Source organism: Branchiostoma lanceolatum, chromosome 18, assembly GCF_035083965.1.
Source record: "Branchiostoma lanceolatum isolate klBraLanc5 chromosome 18, klBraLanc5.hap2, whole genome shotgun sequence".
Lineage (NCBI taxonomy): Eukaryota > Metazoa > Chordata > Leptocardii > Amphioxiformes > Branchiostomatidae > Branchiostoma > Branchiostoma lanceolatum.
The window spans coordinates 8,568,319-8,587,002 of NC_089739.1; the positions used below are offsets into that span (position 1 = coordinate 8,568,319).

Consider the following 18,684-nt stretch of genomic DNA (forward strand, 5'->3'; position numbering starts at 1 on the left):
GTGGAACCTTTGGTGTGTTAACAGTTCAATACATGGTGGTCCCTACTTACACAGAGCTTAAGTATCAGAGGCATACAGTACATGAATAGTCGTGCAATTATTCCTTATAGTCCCACAGAAGGTAGCCTCCTTTGCAAACTTCTTGGAGCAACGGCATGGAATTTGTTATGAGCCCTGATTCACAATTTTCAACATGGACTAAGGTTCCCTAATGCTAGGGGCGACATATGCCGGTGCTCCAAGAAGACTGCGAAGAAGGCTACACGAAAGTTGGCAAATCACTAGATGAAAGATTTCTTTGACACAAATAAGAGTTAATACGAAGTTCATGTTTTGGTGACCATCTATCACCTTTCTCAGGGCAATAATGACTGGTTCTACTTTGAAGTGACATCTAGCAGCTCTTGGTTGTGTTGCAGACACCAATTACTCACCACTCTCTATACGAGTCCATCTAAAACTTTGTAGCACTATGTGTTTTGGCACAATGTGTTTAGAATTTCATTTGTAGAAACACTAGGCAGTATAAAAAATGTTTGTAATTTTTTCAATAAATGTTTGTAATGTATGCTTTTTATTCATCAACTTTGTATCTACACATGCATTCAATTATCTGAAAAGACAACAGTACTGTTCAGGTAAGAGCTCCACTAAAAAGCAGCAGGCACTATGTCATACATACATGTATTCTTTACTGTAACTAAGGGGCGAGTATGTCTCTCCCGGGATTAGAACCCGCGCCAATCCCGATCCACACGGCTTGGGAAATCAACGCGCTAACCACTAGGCTAAAAGGTCCGGACCCGTTAGATTGGTCAGTTAGTGGAGCTTGATCCCCACTGTTACACTTATGTCATACATGTTCTTTACTGTAACTAAGATTTCATCATCCTTCAAGGTCAACATCAACCACTTACGTGCTTCTCTTCCTGTCCTTGCGGTTGAACTTGGACAGCCGGTAGACGGCCCAGTCGTTCAGGTCCTTAGAGGTCATGCCGTGCCCGTTGTCAAGGACACAGATGCAGTGTTTCCCTCCCTCAATCCTGTCATCCAGAATCTGAGGAGACAAATAAGAGGCTAGCCTTTACCCAATTTTACTTTTAAGCTACATGTACCTTGACTATCTTCCTGCTGTAGTTCCATCTTTGCACCAAATTTTATAATTCATACAACAGTAATCACTTATCAGCATGGTAAGGGGTAAAGAGCTAGCGCGTCCTAGAAGTAATATGGTTAAATCATCATGAATTTATATCAAATTTTTGAAAACCCTAAGTGCAGCGGAAACCAGTTAATTGCAATATGCTTTGTTGCAAAAACCTGCCAACTGCAAAGGATTGTGAAATCCAAAGCCATTTCCCATTAATACCATTGTTTATCAAACTGTATATGCAAAGCCCAAAGTACAAATGTACTGGATCTGAGATCATCTGACATATCAATGATATTTGCTACTTTTTCTTCCCTTCACTACTGTCTGTCTGTTAGGCTATAAGTCTCTGTTTTCTGGACTGCACTGTGTTATTTCTGTATTTCTAGTTTTAGAGCAGTACTCACAATGCGAAGTTCAATATTTCTGTCTCCCACGTTGTCAGCAGTTGCTGCCAGAGCATTGTCAATCAACTCAGCAAAGGCATAGGCTGTGGGGCGAAAAAGAGTGGCAAGTCAGAAACATATCAAACACACATTTGACACAAAAGATACCTACACTTCCCACCATCAATAGTCAGCTATTTTGTACAGGTTTCCTGTGACATAAGGTAAGTATTTTTCTGGAAGCTGATGATTAGCTAATGAGTTCAAAATAGCCAAACATTTTTTGTTTCATTTGAAATTCTGTGGTCTCCAACTTTCAAGTCAGTGGCTAAAATTGTCAAAAGATTGTAATGTTTTTTTGACTGCCAGACTTTTCTTTATCTGAACATCTGAGAAAGGCCGGGCATTTAGAAAACATTAGCATCTTTCATCCCAACATAGATGCTTGGAGAGTAGACACCTACATCATTCACACTGAGCAATCATTTATTTTTGCAGGGACTTGATTTCATGGTAGGAGGGGTAAGGAGATTTTGCTGTGTGTTATGTTTGTGGTTTAAACAAATCTACAGTACAGTAGAATGCATGTCATATTCTTGGTGTCATTATTTTGTGAAAGACGTGAAAATAAAACCACCATGAATATTTCAAGATTTACAGTACTCACGTAGTGGGTTCTGGCCCTCGCTGGCGTAGTACTCGTACATGCCGCTCTTCACCAGCGTGTCGTAGTGAGGCAGGTAGTCGATCCTCTCCTGCGTGGGCGCCGCCAGCTCTTGGTCCACAGTGTTCAGGATATACAGGGTGTCCCCATCTTCTATTAGCTTGTCTGTGAACAAGAGAGTGGGAAATCAGAGATGGCAGACTTCACCCCCTCACACATGCTGCTCTTGGTCCGCAGTGTTCAGGATATACAGGGTGTCCCCATCTTCTAACAAAAGTTAGAAACAAGGCAATCAGAGATGGCCTTTACCCTTACTGCTTTGTGATCTTTCCAGTCCCAAATCAATTTTTTTTTAATAAAGGATTTCTGTAACACTGCATCATGTATATTTGGGAATCACAGTCTAGCACAGACAGATACATGTAAGCTAAAAACAATAGTTCACTCCCTTTGGCATGAATAAATTTAAGAGCAATTAAGTTTAATGAGGCACTTACCATATGTCTTTGTATCTTTGATCTCTTCTCTGTTGGTTGTCACAACCACGAATTCCTCATCATTCTTGAGCTCAAACACCTGTAAACATACAAAATCAACACTTTCAAATGTATGCTGAATGCATCATAATTTGTTGTTGTTGTTGTTGTTGTCCTTGTTTAACGTCTATTATATCGCTAGACGTGGTCTCTTGGTGCTGTGTTACGCTTGGTTCAGATACGAGGGTATTGTCTCTCTAGGTGTTTAACTCTTGGTCGCTTGTGCTTGCGTGCTGCTGGAAGTGTTTCTAGGAGAGCACATCGAGTCTGTGCGTGCTCTCAATGTACCGGGAGAGAGCTAAGTACAGCTGCTTGTTGATTGTCTCGGGAAGGTCTTCTCTCATCCCGGCTAGAGTGACGATATCCGTGTCTCTGCATTCCTCTGCAATGTTGTATGTCTCGTATAAGTTCTCAGCTTCTAGCAGCATGTGTTGTCTTTCCTTTTCGTACCGAGGGCAGTGGTACAGGTAGTGTCTGGTGGTCTCCAGAGCACCGCAGTTTGGGCAGTTTGGTGAGACCTCTGGGTTCTTCCAGTTTTGGTAGGCGTTGAGTCTGGTGTGGCCACTCACTAGCTGATTGATGTTTACTTGTGTGTTTCTTCTTCCATGTGTCCTGCCTTTTTTCTTCATGTTAGTGGCGATTTTCTGCATGTGTTCACTTCTCATGTTCAGCTTCATCCTTCTGTTCCATCTCTCATGTGCTTGTGCTTCAATGTGCTTCATGGCTTGATGTTTTGTCCAAGATGTGTATTGAATGTTTGTAGCTTCGTCTGCTGCCAGTTTGGCTTCCTTGTCTGCAATCTCATTTCCAGGGATCCCCATGTGTCCCGGGCACCAGATGATCTGTATGGTGAGGCCTTGAAGTTTGAGTGCTCGTAGTTTGTTTCGGATGGTGTGTACCAGGCTGTTGTAGGCGTCCACTTGCTGTACTCCCATGACGCTCTCCACCGCAGCCTTGCAGTCGCAGAGTATGAGTACCTTAGATGTAGTGATTGTGGTTTGTCTTCTGGTGATTGTGTTGATGGCCAGGTGAAGGCCTTCAAGTTCCCCTTCATAGTTGTTAGATTTGGCTGCTACAGATTTGCGTACTGCGAAAGGTTCAGTGACTCCCCATCTTTCATAGATGACTGCAGCACACCCTGTGGGCCCTGGGTTTCCTAGGGCTGAGCCATCTGTGAAAATGACGGTTGTTGGTTCCTTGCTGTTTGAGATGTGTTGTAGAGTGTCCAGGATATCTTCTCGTGCCTTGTCTTTTCCCCCTGTGGTGTTAGTTGTTGTTGCGAATGTTCCAGTTATACTGCCCATGGTGAAAGGGGGGAGTCTGGCGTCATAGTATGGTTCTTTGTCTACGGTGGTTTCATCCATTAAAACACTGTATAATTTCTAGGTCAACTCTGGGCAGGGCCAAACTTTCGTTTTTGCAAACTAGCTAGGAAAACACGAGACGTGGTTGACATTCATTTTGCAATACACTTGAGACTTGGAAATCTTATCGTAATGATTCAATAGCACCTTTCTTTTAATTAAACTGTTTTGATCGACGGTAAGAAAAACAAAGACCCTCCGCATGGGAAGGTGTTGTTTTCCGCGGGCTTGCAAACTCGTAAACAAACCTCTCGGATTCGGGCCTTGAACGACTCGAACTTGAAGATCCCTCCGAGCTGGATCTTCTTCTCGGGGTAGTCTCCCTCCCGACGGTCGTACACGAAGACAGAGGTCTCCTCCTCGGCGTCCATCGCGCTTTGGCCCGAGGAACGTGTTCCACCTCTCCCGCCAGACGCCATGTTTGAAAGAAAGAGTGACAAGCTCCCATACGAAACACAACAAAATAAGCCAAGTTATCAAAATAAATCTAGTATAATACAGTATCAGTAAAATCTAGAGATGATAATTGTTTTTCTTTTAAAAAGTACGTGTAATCCAGACTAGTAAATGTTATTTTTATGCAAAATGATGTTACAAAGCAAAGTAAGGGATATATCAATCAGTAATAATTATTTCTACCTAGATGGTCTTCAAGGGTTATGGTTTCCTGTTTGACCGGAAATGAATGGTGTGATACACTTTTCAGGCTAATTTCCACATTTTGAAGAAGTTTTTGCTTTGCATTCAGTGAAAACTATTCAGATATCATGATTTGGTGCAAATGTGAAGAAATACAATCTCAAAACTGTGCAAAATAAACGATGAAAAGCACATTTTTGGGTGTAACCTTTGACCTAGCTTAATGAAAGCTCCCGGATGTGCGTCCTCTTCGTGGCAATCTGTCTGGCGGAAAGATGACGAGAGGTAAGGTCTCAACAAAATATAGTTTTCTCGCCGTTTCTCTGCATTTGCAATTGAATAAAACAGTGGGATTTGTAGAAATATGATATTTCTTCATGTAGTACTTAGTTTTGGTGTTTTGGATGTTTGTTTTTGAGGCAAAAGCGTAGAAATGTTGGGTACATGCAGTGGGTGGGTACGGAAAAATGGCCTTTGCACCGGCTAAGGCGTTAGTGTTTGCCACGTGTGCATCGCAGGTGTGCCATGTTTTCTATAATAGGAATATTTTAAGATGTTTGTCAATACTGTTTTTAGAGTTGGGTGTTCTGTATACCAGGAAATTGTGTTTTGGAACATGCAAAAGCCGCGAAAATGGTCGAAATGTGTAGAACAGGTTTGATCGTTTTGTCGCATCCGGATCAGCTGATTTTTAGTGCCTTCAAAATGGCTGACTTGGCAAGGGGGAGGGGGGCTTTTTTCGGTCCCTTTTTGCTATATCTGCTGTTGCTACCCAAAACTGTGTTTTTCGGAAGAAGCCTACATTAAAAACAAGTAATTAACATGTATAGAATCAATGGATAACATGATCTATTGTATGTTACTAACATTAGTAACAAGTAAGTATTGTATGCTAATGAGGAGTGAAACATTGCAAGCACATTCATAATTTATTAACTTGAAAATTTGATGCCCTTTTTGTATTTGCCGATGACCACTTACATTGTATTTCTAACTAGCATATCTATGCTACAGACATTTTAAGAAAGATCCCCTGGGTTAATGATACTAGCATACTAAAACTTGTAAGACTAAGAGTATAAGTTTAAAAATTATGAGTGTATAAGTTAGCAAAAGGCTGTATTCCCCGCTCTTGATGAAGTGAAATTGAAGTGTCTAAAGAATACTTTGTAAGTTTTGTTACACACTTCTTTTTAATGTCCTGTTGATATTCCCCAATGATCTGTGTAACAAACTTTCACTGTCTATAGCCCCCCCCTCATCGGGAAGCATAATTTAGTAGTACATGATTTAGTAGCTTCATGCTACAGAAGTTGTAAGGAAGATGCATGTAATTCATTATATGTACAAATGTAGTAAGATTGGAGAAGAAGAACTGAACACATGTATTTTCCATCTCCAATATCAAAATTGAATCCTTAAAACTACCCGAGTATGATTTAGTGGCTTAACTTTGGCTTTGATGATTGAGTGGCCATTTTCTGTACTGACGAAAAACAACAGAAAACTGTCAAAAACACATGAGATCTCACATTCACTCCTTTCCCTCAGGCACTACCCTTCTGGTGTTGTTTGCCCTGACCGTGGTTGGGCAGGCCTTGACCCCCACCACCGTGCTGACCACTGTGGACCAGGCGCGGCTCAAGGCGGTGTTTGAGAACGCTCGTCCGTTCACGGATCTCGCCAGCGCCCACTACTCCATCCTGGGCCTGAAGCTGTTGGGAGCTCAGATCCCCAACACACAGGTATGAAGTTGAAACCAATGGTTTTCACAGCTTTTGCGTACTGGTTACAGACAAAGTGTTTGTTATCAGAGGGCTTTTTTTATTGTACATAACAATAGCTAACACCTTCATTATTCCATTTATTGCCCATTGGTCAATCTGTATAAGCTACATCAAATAGTGACAAATATTTTAACCTTCTCCCTGCTGCCTAACTCTATAACTAATAGGGAATTGGGTGCCAAACGGCTACTTCAGAGTGCTAAAAGTTTAAAAGAGATGTGAATGTCCTGACCACACCTCATTTTGAATGGACTGACTGAAGCATGAAGCATGTAAAAGCTACATGTAGACTAGAAATCTTGTGGTAGTAAAATGTTTCAAAAGAAGTGTGGAATTTTTGAGCTGTTCCAAAGTTGACACAACTACATACACCATAGTGACTCTACCAACACTATAACACCAACTTGTGCTAACAGAATTCATGATACGATACTGTCTCAAAGCAATGTAATGGCCATAACTCAGCATCCCATTTTATGTCATTTCATAACAACATACTTTTTACACTAGTTCAAACAACTCACATGCTAACATATGCCAAAAATGGTTACTCAAGCAACTGGATAAAATTTTGAAACAGTGAGACGTTTCATGCTAACATGTTTTCTATCTTTGATATCATTTTAAAATCTCAAGCTACATGTACTATGTAAGAACTTCGATGATTTTGTGGTGCAACAGAATTTTTGACTTGAAAACATTCACATGTACATGTAGCAAGAACCACCCTGTGTAGTTTTGCTTGCACCATACGTATTACATGATAAAAATGCTACCTGAAAAACTGTCCTCCCTAAAAAGGAAAGAGAAGAAGGAAACAATGTATCAACAGTTGGTGTTATAATGTTGGGTTGTTTGGTGGCTGTTGTTCACAGATGGTGAGGATAGAAGGAGAATGTTGTCAGTATGAAAGAGTGGAGGTAAAACACTTTGGAACAGCTCGGTACTAAACAACCAAATGTGGTAACTCACCACTGCATGAAAAACTAACCATTCCATCACAAGCTTGCAAGTTACATGCATGTAAAGGACATTTTGTAACCTTGTCAAAATGGCAGACATGTTTTGTTGGCAACTTTGATATGTGCTTTTTCTAGTGCAGCCATTTTTCAGTTACCTCAAAATGGTAGTGCTTGAATAGAAATAAAAATTATTGAAGGAATGCAAAGAGAAAGCTATAAATGCTAACTTAGCGTCTTGTAGTTAGAAAGAGATGTTAAATACAGGAGGCCAAAACTAAGAAGAATCCACAATCTTGCGCAGTGTTCCAACTTTACCTAAAAGGAAACAAGAAGGGCTTTATCATGATTGCATCACATAATGTTTTGTATGTTGAGTTTTCCTCCTACTTTACACTTCCTACTCATTGAATAAAGCTATCAGTAATTTGCATGTAGTTTTTCATTTGAATACACAAACTACAGTGCAATAGACTAATAGTTCACTGAGCTGGGCAGCCCTGGATAAAGATGACAGAAAATAGATGAATGACTAAGCATGGCTCCCTTTTCTGCAGGACAACTGTAACTTTGTGAAGTCAGCAGTGGACTACAAGAGCCCAGAGTCTCTGTACTATGCCTCTGCTGCCACTAAAGCTCTGGGCAACTGTCAGGTATGTGCAACTTAAGTAACCATGTCTGTGCAGACCTAGGCTACCTGTATCACATGTTATACAAAACGGGAGGTCAGCTGCCATAAGTTTGAATGCAAAGGTTATCAAATCTTGTGTTGTCTTACTTGAAAATCTTCCCCTGTTGTTTGATGGTAAAAGTAGAAGTTTTCTCACTCGCTATTTGGTTTTCAGTGAGTTGTTCCCCGTCATTTGAGGGTTAGATGTACATGCAGTCAATTTTCAATGACTGCTTGACAGAAATTTTTGTCTTGTTACTAGTAGTAGTAGTAACAGTGCCATGCAATGTTAACTATTTTCATCCTTTAATACATGATAAATGGACTTATTTGCGATTTTATAGTCTTATACCTTTACAGAAGCAAATCTAATGTTTTCTTCATTCAATGCATAATGAATTTACTTATTTGGGACTACATAGTCTTATAGGTTTACAGAAATAAATCTAATGTTTTCTTCTGTTTTTTTGCCCACCAGTTGTCCAACAGCAATGCCCAGAACACACTTCAGGCTGCCATCAAGGATGGAGTGGACGTGCCCACCCTGTTCTTCGTGGTGTCTGCCCTCACCAACCTGGGGCTGCCAGGTAAGGGACAGTGTGTTGTGTACTAGGACCGTTTTCTAAAATGTGTTTGGATGTCAGGAATAGAGCTTATAGTGCTGTATTGTTGCTGCATAAAGATCAAGGACTATTTCAAAATGAATCTAGAATGTTTGTAGGGAAGTTGATAAAAGTCCTTACATGAATAACGTTGATTGTGCTATTAATCTGTTATATGATGGTTGGCATTGTAGCATGGAAGTACAATGCATGTTTTTGAGCGCTTCTTATAAGTTGTACCTCCTGTTGTTTCCTGACTGTAGTGAACTCCAATGAGGTGGTCAATGCCTTGACTGAAGCTCTAAAAACTGATGACAGCATACTAAGGTATGGTGGACCTTTCTAAATTTTTATGTGACTGTACTGGTATGAAATTGTGTACTTGTGTGTATGTTATGATAGGACGTGAAATTTCTTTTCCCTTCATCGATCAGTATGTAAATTGTGAGTATTAAACCTCCATTTTTTCAATCAGCAAAGTTGCAAGTCATTTATAACCTCTTACAATCCCTAAAAGTTTTCTTCAAATTGCAGGTGAGCATTTTTAGAAGGCATGTTTTATCTGTTCAACTAGTATACTGTGTTTAGTAATTTGTGCTAACCTTACAACTCTCTTCTCCCTCAGTGGAAGCATGGCCCTACACATTGCAGCCCAGCTTTCAAAAGAAACGGACGTCAAAGTTATATTTGAAAGTATAGAGGTATGTTTGCCATGTTGCGGTCTAGAGTGATATTTTGCTATGGAGGAAAACTTTCTACAAAGCATTTAGCACTATAGAAGAAGTTCCTATATTGTAAACAAGGTATAAGAGGTGTAACTTGTTCACATCCGTAGCGCATGGAAATAGACTGCCAGTTACATGTATCATACGCATGTAGGGAATGATGTTAACAAAATGGTACTGTGCAGAACAAATTGAAAAATCTGTCCTTTTTTTGTATTTTGCCAAGAATTTTAGGTTCATCTCTTTTCCAATATTGTAAGATTTCATAAGTGATTTGCCCAATTTCCCTTTTTCAGGACCTAGTAGCGCAAGCGGACGAAGTCGGTGAAAAATACCTGCAGTTCGAGGGAGACCTGGGACTAACATCGTTTTTCGTGGTGGGAGCATACAGACTTGCTGGAAAACAAAATAAAGCACCACTGATCATGGAGGTAGGGGAACAACAAATACATAGGGTACCTCTATTTTACTGTAGTTGTCTCCACTAACAGTCCCTCAATTGACATCAAAGTTTGGTAATTCAGGGAAAGTATCCTATGTTAACATTAGGAAAACATTAGTGTAGTATCTTTACTGACTTTTGCCATGAAAATCATTTTTACACATCTTATAAGTAGGATTGGAATTTTGACAGATCGTTCTCTTCATTTCTCCCATGTAGGATCAATCCGTGAAGTTTGCCAACTACCTCCTGAGTCGAAAACATGTGCAGAGTGCCAAGAACGCGTACGATGTCGTCGCTGGGCTCTCAACCCTCGCCAACAACAAAGTGAGTTCTGCACATTGTAGCTGTGTCAATGTACATGATGATGATAAATGTACATGTACCGATAAAACAAATGACTGTTGCAATGGCCTTGCACATAAAGTGTTCACCTTTCATTCAGCATTGAGGTCATACCAAAGACTTCATTATGACCTTATTATGGGAGCTCAACACGCATCACTAGCCTGGTATGCAAAGTTTCTTATGCTCTTTTAGCAAGTAGTAAAGAAGACAAAAGACACTGGGCAGCTACATACAATATACCACTACCTGTGGACTAGCCCCCTGCTGAAGTGGCCTGTCGGCTGTTGAATTGGAGAAGGGCACCACCCTATACGCAGAAAGGTGTGGGAAGGACTTTAACAATAAAACAAATTGCACTCTTGAAACTTAAGCTATTCGTTTCAGGGGTAAATCCGATAATGTTTTGTTTACCTTGCAGTACCACATTCCAGTGTGCATCACTCGCGAAAGCTCCATGACTGTGTCCAGTGCCCAGCCTAAGGTTCAAGTTCGCGTGAGTAACGTGCTGAGCGGTGCTCTGGGGAAACTGACGGTGAAGGCTGACTCTGCAGAGAGGAAGGAGGATGGAGCCGTGGTCCTGAGCAACTCCGCTCTCACCGCAGCTGCCAAGGACAAGTAAGTCTTGCTGAATTTAAGTTCAAGGCGCAAAATTCCTGCAGTTTTCAGGAAAAAATTTGAGATAAAGGTGTAAAAACTTGACTAGACAAAAGAGTTGTATCATGAGTCACATTTTGCAGGAAACAGTGGTTTTGATTTTGAAGCCTGGAGCTGCATGACTGGTAAAGCACCATGTAGTATAAAACCTTCTTTAATGAGTTCTATTCTTTGAGTGTCTTCTTATTGTATTTTATCATGATCTTTCAAACTACAAAATAGACCCAAATGTGGTGAAATAAAAGCTGTAAAGTAATGACAAAAATGCAAGATCTTAAAGTTCAATCTTTGCCAAGATTCAAAACACCTTTGATCACTTATTCCTTGCCTGCTTTTAATGTATCCTCCAAATTTCTGGAACTAAAACTTCTGTTTGAATTTCCACAGCACCCTGTATGAACTTGACTTCCTGAAGACCAAGGCTGGGCGTGGTTTTTACACCATTGAGTTCAGCGTGGCTGCAGACAAGCCTGATAGCAGGCTTATCGGGCTGTCTGGTGCTCAGGTAAGGTTTCTGAAAGTGTTTTAACTCAGTGGTATAATAATACCGTAGATTCATTTATTTTCGCAGAGATTTGATATCACAGTAGGAGTGAAAAGGAGGGCTTTGCTGTGTTTTTAAGTTCGCGGTTGAAACAATACTGTAGCACAAAAACAGATATTCCTGATGTTAAAGTACTGTAAAAATAAAACTGCAGTGAACATTTCGAGATATACAGTAGTGCAGTCTGCTTTAGGTCTTGTGAATTGACCCATCTCGAAGTCTTTTAAAAAGCTACATTTTTGTGATTATATATTTGACATACTGCTAGTAGTTTATACTGAAGATGTTTGAAGAGTCATTGGGTAGTTTTCAAGTTGGACTGTTCCATTTTCTTACAGGTGGAGGTAAAGGTGGTGACCACTGTGAATGTTGAGGAAGTGGAGCTGTCCTTGGAGGATAAGGACCAGTCCACCCCTCCTAGAGTCACCAAGTAAGATCTCCCTCTGTCAATGTTTCCTGATGTTTAGGTTTCTTCGGGTAGGTGGGTCCAAGAAATTTCTTTGTAAGTTATCAATATTTCCAGTCAACCCTGCTTAACCCTGTGTCACACAATTTGTTGATATCCAGGAGAATGCTGAATTTTGAAATCACCAGAGAATCGAGCCTACTTTTCACCGGAAAATATACCCTTATTACATTTGACACGACTCGGTTACCTGTTAACATTGGCCAATCTCCAAAAATGTCCTTTTTTTTCAGCTCATAGATTCTTTGGAAGAGCTATTTTCCTGGTGTCTGACGCCAACTTTATTGGTGCATTCCAAAACCCATATTTTTCCTTGCATATGCATCAATGTGCAGAACTAGTTCCAGACAAGCAGTGCTCATTACTTGTATGGCGTTCCCTCTGCAAACAGCAACGGTGTGTCGCTATCTTACAGTGTCCCTTCTCATGACACTGTGAGACGAAACACTCCAACATTGAAACAACATCCTTGACGATGTTGTAATCTATTTTCCTTTAGCAGCAATTTTTGAAGACATGAAAAACCTGTGTCTGTCTGTCTGTGTGTGTGTGTGTGTGTGTTTCCCGACTTTGTAGTCAGCATTACTCAGAAGGACCTCTTGATGGATTACGATGATATTTGGTATATGGGTAGGTGTTGGGAAGACAAAGGTCGAGATGGATTTTGGGCCCCCTCGTATGAGACCTTGGTACTGCAGCATAACTTCTGTTTTTTATATCCTTTTTCCTGGACGTGCTATGGTCTTGGTGTTTTGGTTGTAGATAGCTTGTGATGTAAGGAAGAAGTTGCACAGGTTTAGGCCCCCTAGCAGCTTGTTCTAACAGTGCTCCCCCTTCTATTACCCCAGGGTGCAGTACCCCCAGAAGACAGCAGGGAACCTGGCTGGTGACCACCACCAGAACCTGGTCATGAGGTTCCTACTGAAGGACACGGCAGACAATTCTGCCATGGAGGCCCACCAGGTATTACTGGCAGAACTTTGGATACTTCATTTATTCTTTATTCAAGCAGGGAAAATGCATGGCAATTTCCAATGTGCTCTTGGGCTACAAACCAACTCAAAGAAAAACGCAATCATGAACTAACAGAAAGTTAACCAGAAAATAACATTTCCTTCACAATTTTGTGTTAAACTTGGCTTGTTGGCTGTCCTTCCAGCAGCTTGTTTTTTAACTGAACCTATTTTTTCCCCAGGCCTTCGTCCGTCTGACCAACAAGAGGACCAAGCAGGAGGTGATCTTTGTGGCCGAGGCTGATGATGACCACCTCTACAAGTTTGAGCTGGTTAGTATAACCCTGCTTTTCTTTCTTTGTATGAGTTCTTTATTAATGGACTCTGTTATTACTATAACAGGTGTCTAAGGTTCTTTGAACCAAGGACTTGCATAAGGACACATAATTTTTTGGTCCATGTAGTATCATTGTCGAGAGATATACTGGTTTAAAGCTAAAGGTACGTTAACTTAAGCTTCAAGCAATTCTTTGTCCTTTTCATATCAGTTTGTTGAACTCCAACATATGCTACAACTCACTGCAAGAAATTTCTAATCTGTTGGGTCCACAAGTGTTAGAGATATTGCAATTTAATGAGGGTTGTTTTCATTTTATGTCTGTTGCAAGTAATGAGAAGCAGACGTCACTGCACTTGCTGTATTCTCCTTGCTGCTCTAGTACATGTATGTGATCTATGCAGAACTAGTTCCAGACAAGCAGTGCTCATTACTTGTATGGCGTTCCCTCTGCAAACAGCAACGGTGTGTCGCTATCTTACAGTGTGCCTTCTCATGACACTGTGAGACGAAACACTCCAACATTGAAACTACATCCTTGATGATATGGCATTGTTGTAAACTATTGTTCTCTTGCAACTGTCTCTAGTCTGACAGAAATTTTTGACACATTTCAAAAAAGGCTGCCCTGGCTAGCAATTGCCTACTTACTTCTGAAGGACCCATTTCTGCATTAAGTATATCAAGTTCTCTTGGTGAATTTTAAAAAGAAATCATGTAAAACAAAAAGTGTAAAGAGATACAACTGCATTATGTTTCATCCCAAGAGCATGGCTTTGTCCTTTTCTTACCAGTTTGCAGAAACCTGAACTATTTGCAGAAAGACAACAAGTTTCAAATCTGCATGCTAGAACCCAGAAATGCAGAGAGTTACATGTAGCTTAATGTGAAGACAATATCGTCACCAGATAGCTTTAAAAAACACTTGCAACTAGATTGGCAAGTTAGATGTGACAGGTAGTTAAGTGTAATGTAGCCCGCTGCTGCCGCGACGCGTGCCCGCGAAGCTAGTTTGCCCTGCCGAAGGGGGGTTATGACGGCTATATAGATACAAGTGCAGAAGCTAACTATGTTCTATGTTATTCCCCAGGACATTGGTGCTAGTGCCAAGGAGCACTTCAACTCCCTGAGTGGCCTGTATGCCATGGACCTGGTGGTCGGAGACGCCCTCATCCAGAACCCTTTTGCCTGGAATGTGGTATGTCAAGCTTTTCTTGTCTAGATGGTGAGAAAACACTGCATTTGGTTAAGGATTTGGTTTTAATATGTCTGTGGAAGGATAAAGAAGTCGCAATCTTAACACAAAGCAACGCCATGCCTGGAACCAAAGAGCCTCCAGTGACAGTCCAGTCAGCATGTGTGAGAGAGGTTTTAATGTTGCTTCTTCATTATGCTTGTGGCTTAATCTGTAGCAGCCTGACAGTTGAGCTCCTGGTTCCAATTAGTTGGTAACTGAGAGACCCCAGTTCAAGTCCTAGGGTCAGGACATCTCAGTTGGGACTGCACTGTCTTTCAGAAGGGATGTAAAAATACTAAAATGGGGTTCCTGTGCCTCGAGCACGTAAAAGAAGAAAGGCTGCAGCTCTTCTATTTAGAAATATATCATGCTACAGAAACAGCAAGGAAACTGCCCTATGTGCCACTAGGCACTACAAGGGTCTGAATGAACCAACAAACTTTATAATGCAACTCTCATTTCCTTGCCAGGCTGACCTGCAGCTGAAGTTCCCCGAGGACTCTGCAACCGCAGAAGAGAAGCCAAACCTGTACCAACCCCGGGAAGAGATCCAGGTGATTTATTATTAACCAAGTGACCAAACCAGTGTGCTTATCAATTGGTGGCACAAAAAGATGGTCAAACACGGTGTGCATACAAGAAATACTTACAGGTCTAAATAAAGATCACATCCTGCAGACTTCCCTTAGCAGTAGATATGTTGTTGTAAAATGGTCATTATGTTTGTAAAGAAAGCCACGATGATTATTGACAATGCTATGTTCCAAGCACAATTTGTGCAGAAACTTTTATTTCTTTATGAGTGGCATCTCTTACAACATATTTTAATATCACAACAATACTTTGTGTGTGTGCTTTCCCTTATGTCCATAGTAGTAGAACTTTCATGCAGCAACTTTAGATGTAATACATAGATATTACTTGTACTACAGTATTTCTTGCTATTCCAGACTATATTATCGGCAACACCAGGCTATGACTAATCTTGTATTGTCTGTTTCCTGCCCCCCTCCCCCAGCACATGTTCCGTGAGCCAGAGAAGCGCCCTCCCGCGACCGTGTCAACTACCTTCACCGCCCTTGTGCTACTGCCTGTGCTCATCCTGCTGGGCCTGGTACATACAGCTTTGATTTTTGATTTCATTTTATTAGTCCTGCAAAGGTGCAATACACGTGGGACAAAGGCAGCTACCATTACCTGGATTTCTAACCTTCATCAACGTGCAGAACTAGTTCCAGACAAGCAGTGCTCATTACTTGTATGGCGTTCCCTCTGCAAACAGCAACGGTGTGTTGCTATCTTACAGTGTGCCTTCTCATGACACTGTGAGACGAAATACTCCAACATTGAAACTACATCTTTGACGATGTTGTAAACTGTTGTTCTCTAGGAGCAAGTTTTAGTCATTTGAAAGTTTTGGCACACTTAAAAGAATTCCTTCATTCATTCACTCATTCATTTTCATTCTGCCAAGTACACTTTTATATTTGTAAATTCCCCCCAATTATTTTTTAAAGAAGTCATTTGTAGACATTGATTCAGTTGCACCTGGATCTAAAGCTCATTTTTGGTATCCCACAGTAGTTTCTATTCATACTTTGGGTATCCCCCAGTAGTTTCTGTTTTGTACAATAGTCCCCTGCTATCAATGTTACTCTTTACCATGATTTGGTACATGTAGAGCAACCCATCATTTGATCCAGAGCTCTGATGTTGTTTTTCCTCCCACAGTGGATCAAACTTGGAGTCAACATCGCTAACTTCCCTCTGTCCCTGTCTGCCATCGGTTTCCACATCGGACTGGGAAGTAAGTCATGTTTTACTTTTGTTTTTTGTACTTTTTGATCATTTTATATATTGTATGACCTGATGTCATTCTTGATCTAGCTAGTTGTAACTAGTTTTGATGACAACCTTCCTAGCTAGATCTGAACTGGTCTGTTTGTTTGTTTGTTTTTTCCAGGCATCCTGGTGCTGTATTACCTCTTCTTTGTACAACTGGTAAGTTATATTTCCTTGTTTCTAGATAGATGTAAGATTAATGTTACTGTAAAGGCATTTAAGTTTGCGTAGTTTTAATTTTGCGGTAGGGAGGAAATCGAGTGGTCGCGGTGGTTTTAAGCAAAACTTTGGTTTTAAACCGTGGTTTGAAGTTTTTGGTGAAGAGCTTACCACGAAAACCGCGAACATCAAACCACCGCAAATATTTCTGCATTACAGTTTTTCTTTTACAAGCAAAATGTGCTGTCATCATTTTGATGCTTCACAGAAAAAAAAGTAAATAGTGAATGATCAAAAAGATAGGGTTGTGAGGGTTGTGTGACTTACTTTCTTCAAACTGTACTTACTTTTTACAGACAGTTACAAACACTGGTGTGGTGTTGGTGAATACACCTTTAGAAATAATGTTGTGTTTTTCCAGAACATGTTTGACACCCTGAAGTACCTGGCCATCCTGGGCACCCTGACCTTCCTGGCTGGCAACAGGCTACTCGGGTCCATCGCTAACAAAAGGTGAGAGGGCAGAGGTCAGCTTATGGTTAACAGCACTGTGGGATCATGGGATAGGTCATGTGACTTTCGGGATGGGTACAGAATTTGTGATCCAATAGGTCATGTGATCTCATTTTGGAAAAAAAATGTTCTAGCAGTTCATCATCATTCCACAGTGTTTTCACCCTTAAGGAGGAACTCCTCCCTTGACTGACTGCAGTTTTTTCTTTGTCTTGCAGTTACGCTAGCTTGATCTTTGTACATTAGCTCTGGACTATATAATCTGTTCACCCTTACAAATATGTTGAACATTGTTGTGGAATGTCTTTTCAACAAAACGTAACCTTTCAATAATTTTAACCTTTTCCATTTCAAAGTGTTCTTCAGGCTCCTCATTTCGTAGTGTAATTTCTTCATGTGGAACACCCTTATTCCAAGTCCAACTCTTGCACAGTTTCTGGCTTCATGTCCATGTTGATCTCCTGTTGTAAGAGCACCAAAAAGGCTACTCTTATGTACACTGATAAGAACTGAATTAGATAACCTTCATGGCACATGTTGCAGGGGTTCATCTAAATCAGGAAAGAGGGGCGCTGCACCCTCTTGTTTCAGCCCAGCACCCCCTTGTCGAATTAAGATTTTAGCTTAATCCCCAGCAGACAGCCTTCACTCAGCGATCAATTCTTCCATAAATACATAGAATTCGCTCCCTTGCCTGTGTGTGCTCCCTCTTGTTTAATTTTTCTAGAAAAAACCCTGTGTTGGGTTGTGTAGCTAAAGATAGGTCAGATACAGGTGCATTGGACTAGCCTGGGTGCTATCCTAGTTAGTTTACCAGGGCTGGTTGGTAATATAAGGGGAGTGTATGGGAGCCCTGTTAAACTAACTAGGATGGCACCCAGGCTAACATTGTACCTGATTCTATCACTACTTGTGCCACTACAGTGTACTAGTGCACAGCCTTACATGTACTTAGTATATGTATGCATCTTCAGACCTTTGTCTTCCTAACTTCAGTCTCTCCTCTCTTGTTTTCTGTCCTCATCTGAACTTTCAGGAAGCAACTTCTGCGCTCCCGCCTGAGATAGAACGTTTACATTCCTCTCTACCCCTAGTGGGTAAGGTGGTACAGTCCTTGTCATGTAGCCTGCCCCCCTTCCCTTTTCATTTTTTGTGTACGTTTGTTTTGTAACCTGTCTAACGCCTTTTATTCTTACCCAAGCATGTTAATAGCTAGATGTAGTGAATGCACAAAATGTACATGTACAAAAAATGTGTGTATTGGCTTGATGAAGTTTATTGTGGATTCATTTTAGAATTTTTATTCTAAACCCTTATTTTAGCCCTATTTCAAAACACTCACATAGAATACTGCATGTTCATTTAAGTTTTAATCGAATTGTTTTGGAAGAACAGAAAATGTTCATGACTTTTAGGCAATGTCTGTTTGGCAAAGTGTTTCTCAAGTATTGTCTACTAAACTCTATGAAATGATAAATAAACTACGCACAAAAAGTTCGGAAACTTAACTTTAGTCGATCATATTTCCGTTATTTTTTGTACCGATTTCAATGTATTACATATCATTTAAAAGCTTTTTTGATTTCCTTTCCCGTGATACCAAACTTATTGTGATTTCGAGTTCATGAAACGAGCATCAGGCCTGCTAAAGTGAGTGGGTCGAAGAAACAAAGTGCCCAGATTACCTTACTATAGTCAAACATGCTA

The 18,684-nt window shown here is 40.7% G+C and overlaps 3 protein-coding genes across 3 annotated transcripts in view; 1 reads left to right on the forward strand and 2 right to left on the reverse strand.

Moving 5' to 3' along the window:
* The window catches only part of LOC136424692 (structural maintenance of chromosomes flexible hinge domain-containing protein 1-like), a 42,921-nt gene extending 38,390 nt beyond the window's left edge, over positions 1 to 4,531 (reverse strand). The window contains exons 1-5 of the mRNA XM_066413317.1: positions 4,349 to 4,531; positions 2,698 to 2,776; positions 2,204 to 2,365; positions 1,558 to 1,640; positions 918 to 1,057 (exon numbers count right to left, since the gene is read on the reverse strand). Of these exons, the coding sequence (XP_066269414.1) occupies positions 918 to 1,057; positions 1,558 to 1,640; positions 2,204 to 2,365; positions 2,698 to 2,776; positions 4,349 to 4,519 (635 nt within the window). The 5' untranslated portion in view covers positions 4,520 to 4,531. The remainder of the gene's footprint in view (positions 1 to 917; positions 1,058 to 1,557; positions 1,641 to 2,203; positions 2,366 to 2,697; positions 2,777 to 4,348) is intronic.
* On the reverse strand, positions 2,830 to 4,056 carry LOC136423776 (uncharacterized). Its single transcript, XM_066412063.1, has one exon. It carries the CDS (start codon positions 4,038 to 4,040, stop codon positions 2,985 to 2,987), a length of 1,056 nt encoding a protein of 351 aa, XP_066268160.1. The 5' UTR covers positions 4,041 to 4,056; the 3' UTR covers positions 2,830 to 2,984.
* Positions 4,532 to 4,893: 362 nt separating the features above from the next.
* Positions 4,894 to 16,981, forward strand: LOC136424693 (dolichyl-diphosphooligosaccharide--protein glycosyltransferase subunit 2-like). The gene is made up of 19 exons (XM_066413318.1): positions 4,894 to 5,024; positions 6,291 to 6,484; positions 8,043 to 8,138; positions 8,634 to 8,742; positions 9,021 to 9,084; positions 9,383 to 9,458; positions 9,779 to 9,913; positions 10,144 to 10,251; positions 10,691 to 10,887; positions 11,314 to 11,431; positions 11,809 to 11,900; positions 12,785 to 12,899; positions 13,132 to 13,221; positions 14,317 to 14,424; positions 14,934 to 15,017; positions 15,482 to 15,577; positions 16,195 to 16,270; positions 16,427 to 16,464; positions 16,886 to 16,981. The coding sequence occupies exons 1-19, from the start codon at positions 5,015 to 5,017 to the stop codon at positions 16,979 to 16,981; spliced, it is 1,902 nt and encodes a 633-aa protein (XP_066269415.1). The 5' UTR covers positions 4,894 to 5,014.
* The last annotated feature ends 1,703 nt before the right edge of the window (positions 16,982 to 18,684 follow it).

Coding starts and splice junctions, on each gene's coding strand:
- LOC136424693 (XM_066413318.1), top strand. Junction 8,743..9,020: donor CACCAACCTGGGGCTGCCAG/GTAAGGGACAGT, acceptor TCCTGACTGTAG/TGAACTCCAATGAGGTGGTC. Junction 10,252..10,690: donor CAACCCTCGCCAACAACAAA/GTGAGTTCTGCA, acceptor TTTACCTTGCAG/TACCACATTCCAGTGTGCAT.
- LOC136423776 (XM_066412063.1), bottom strand. CDS start 4,040: ATGGGCAGTATAACTGGAACATTCGCAACAACAACTAACACCACAGGG.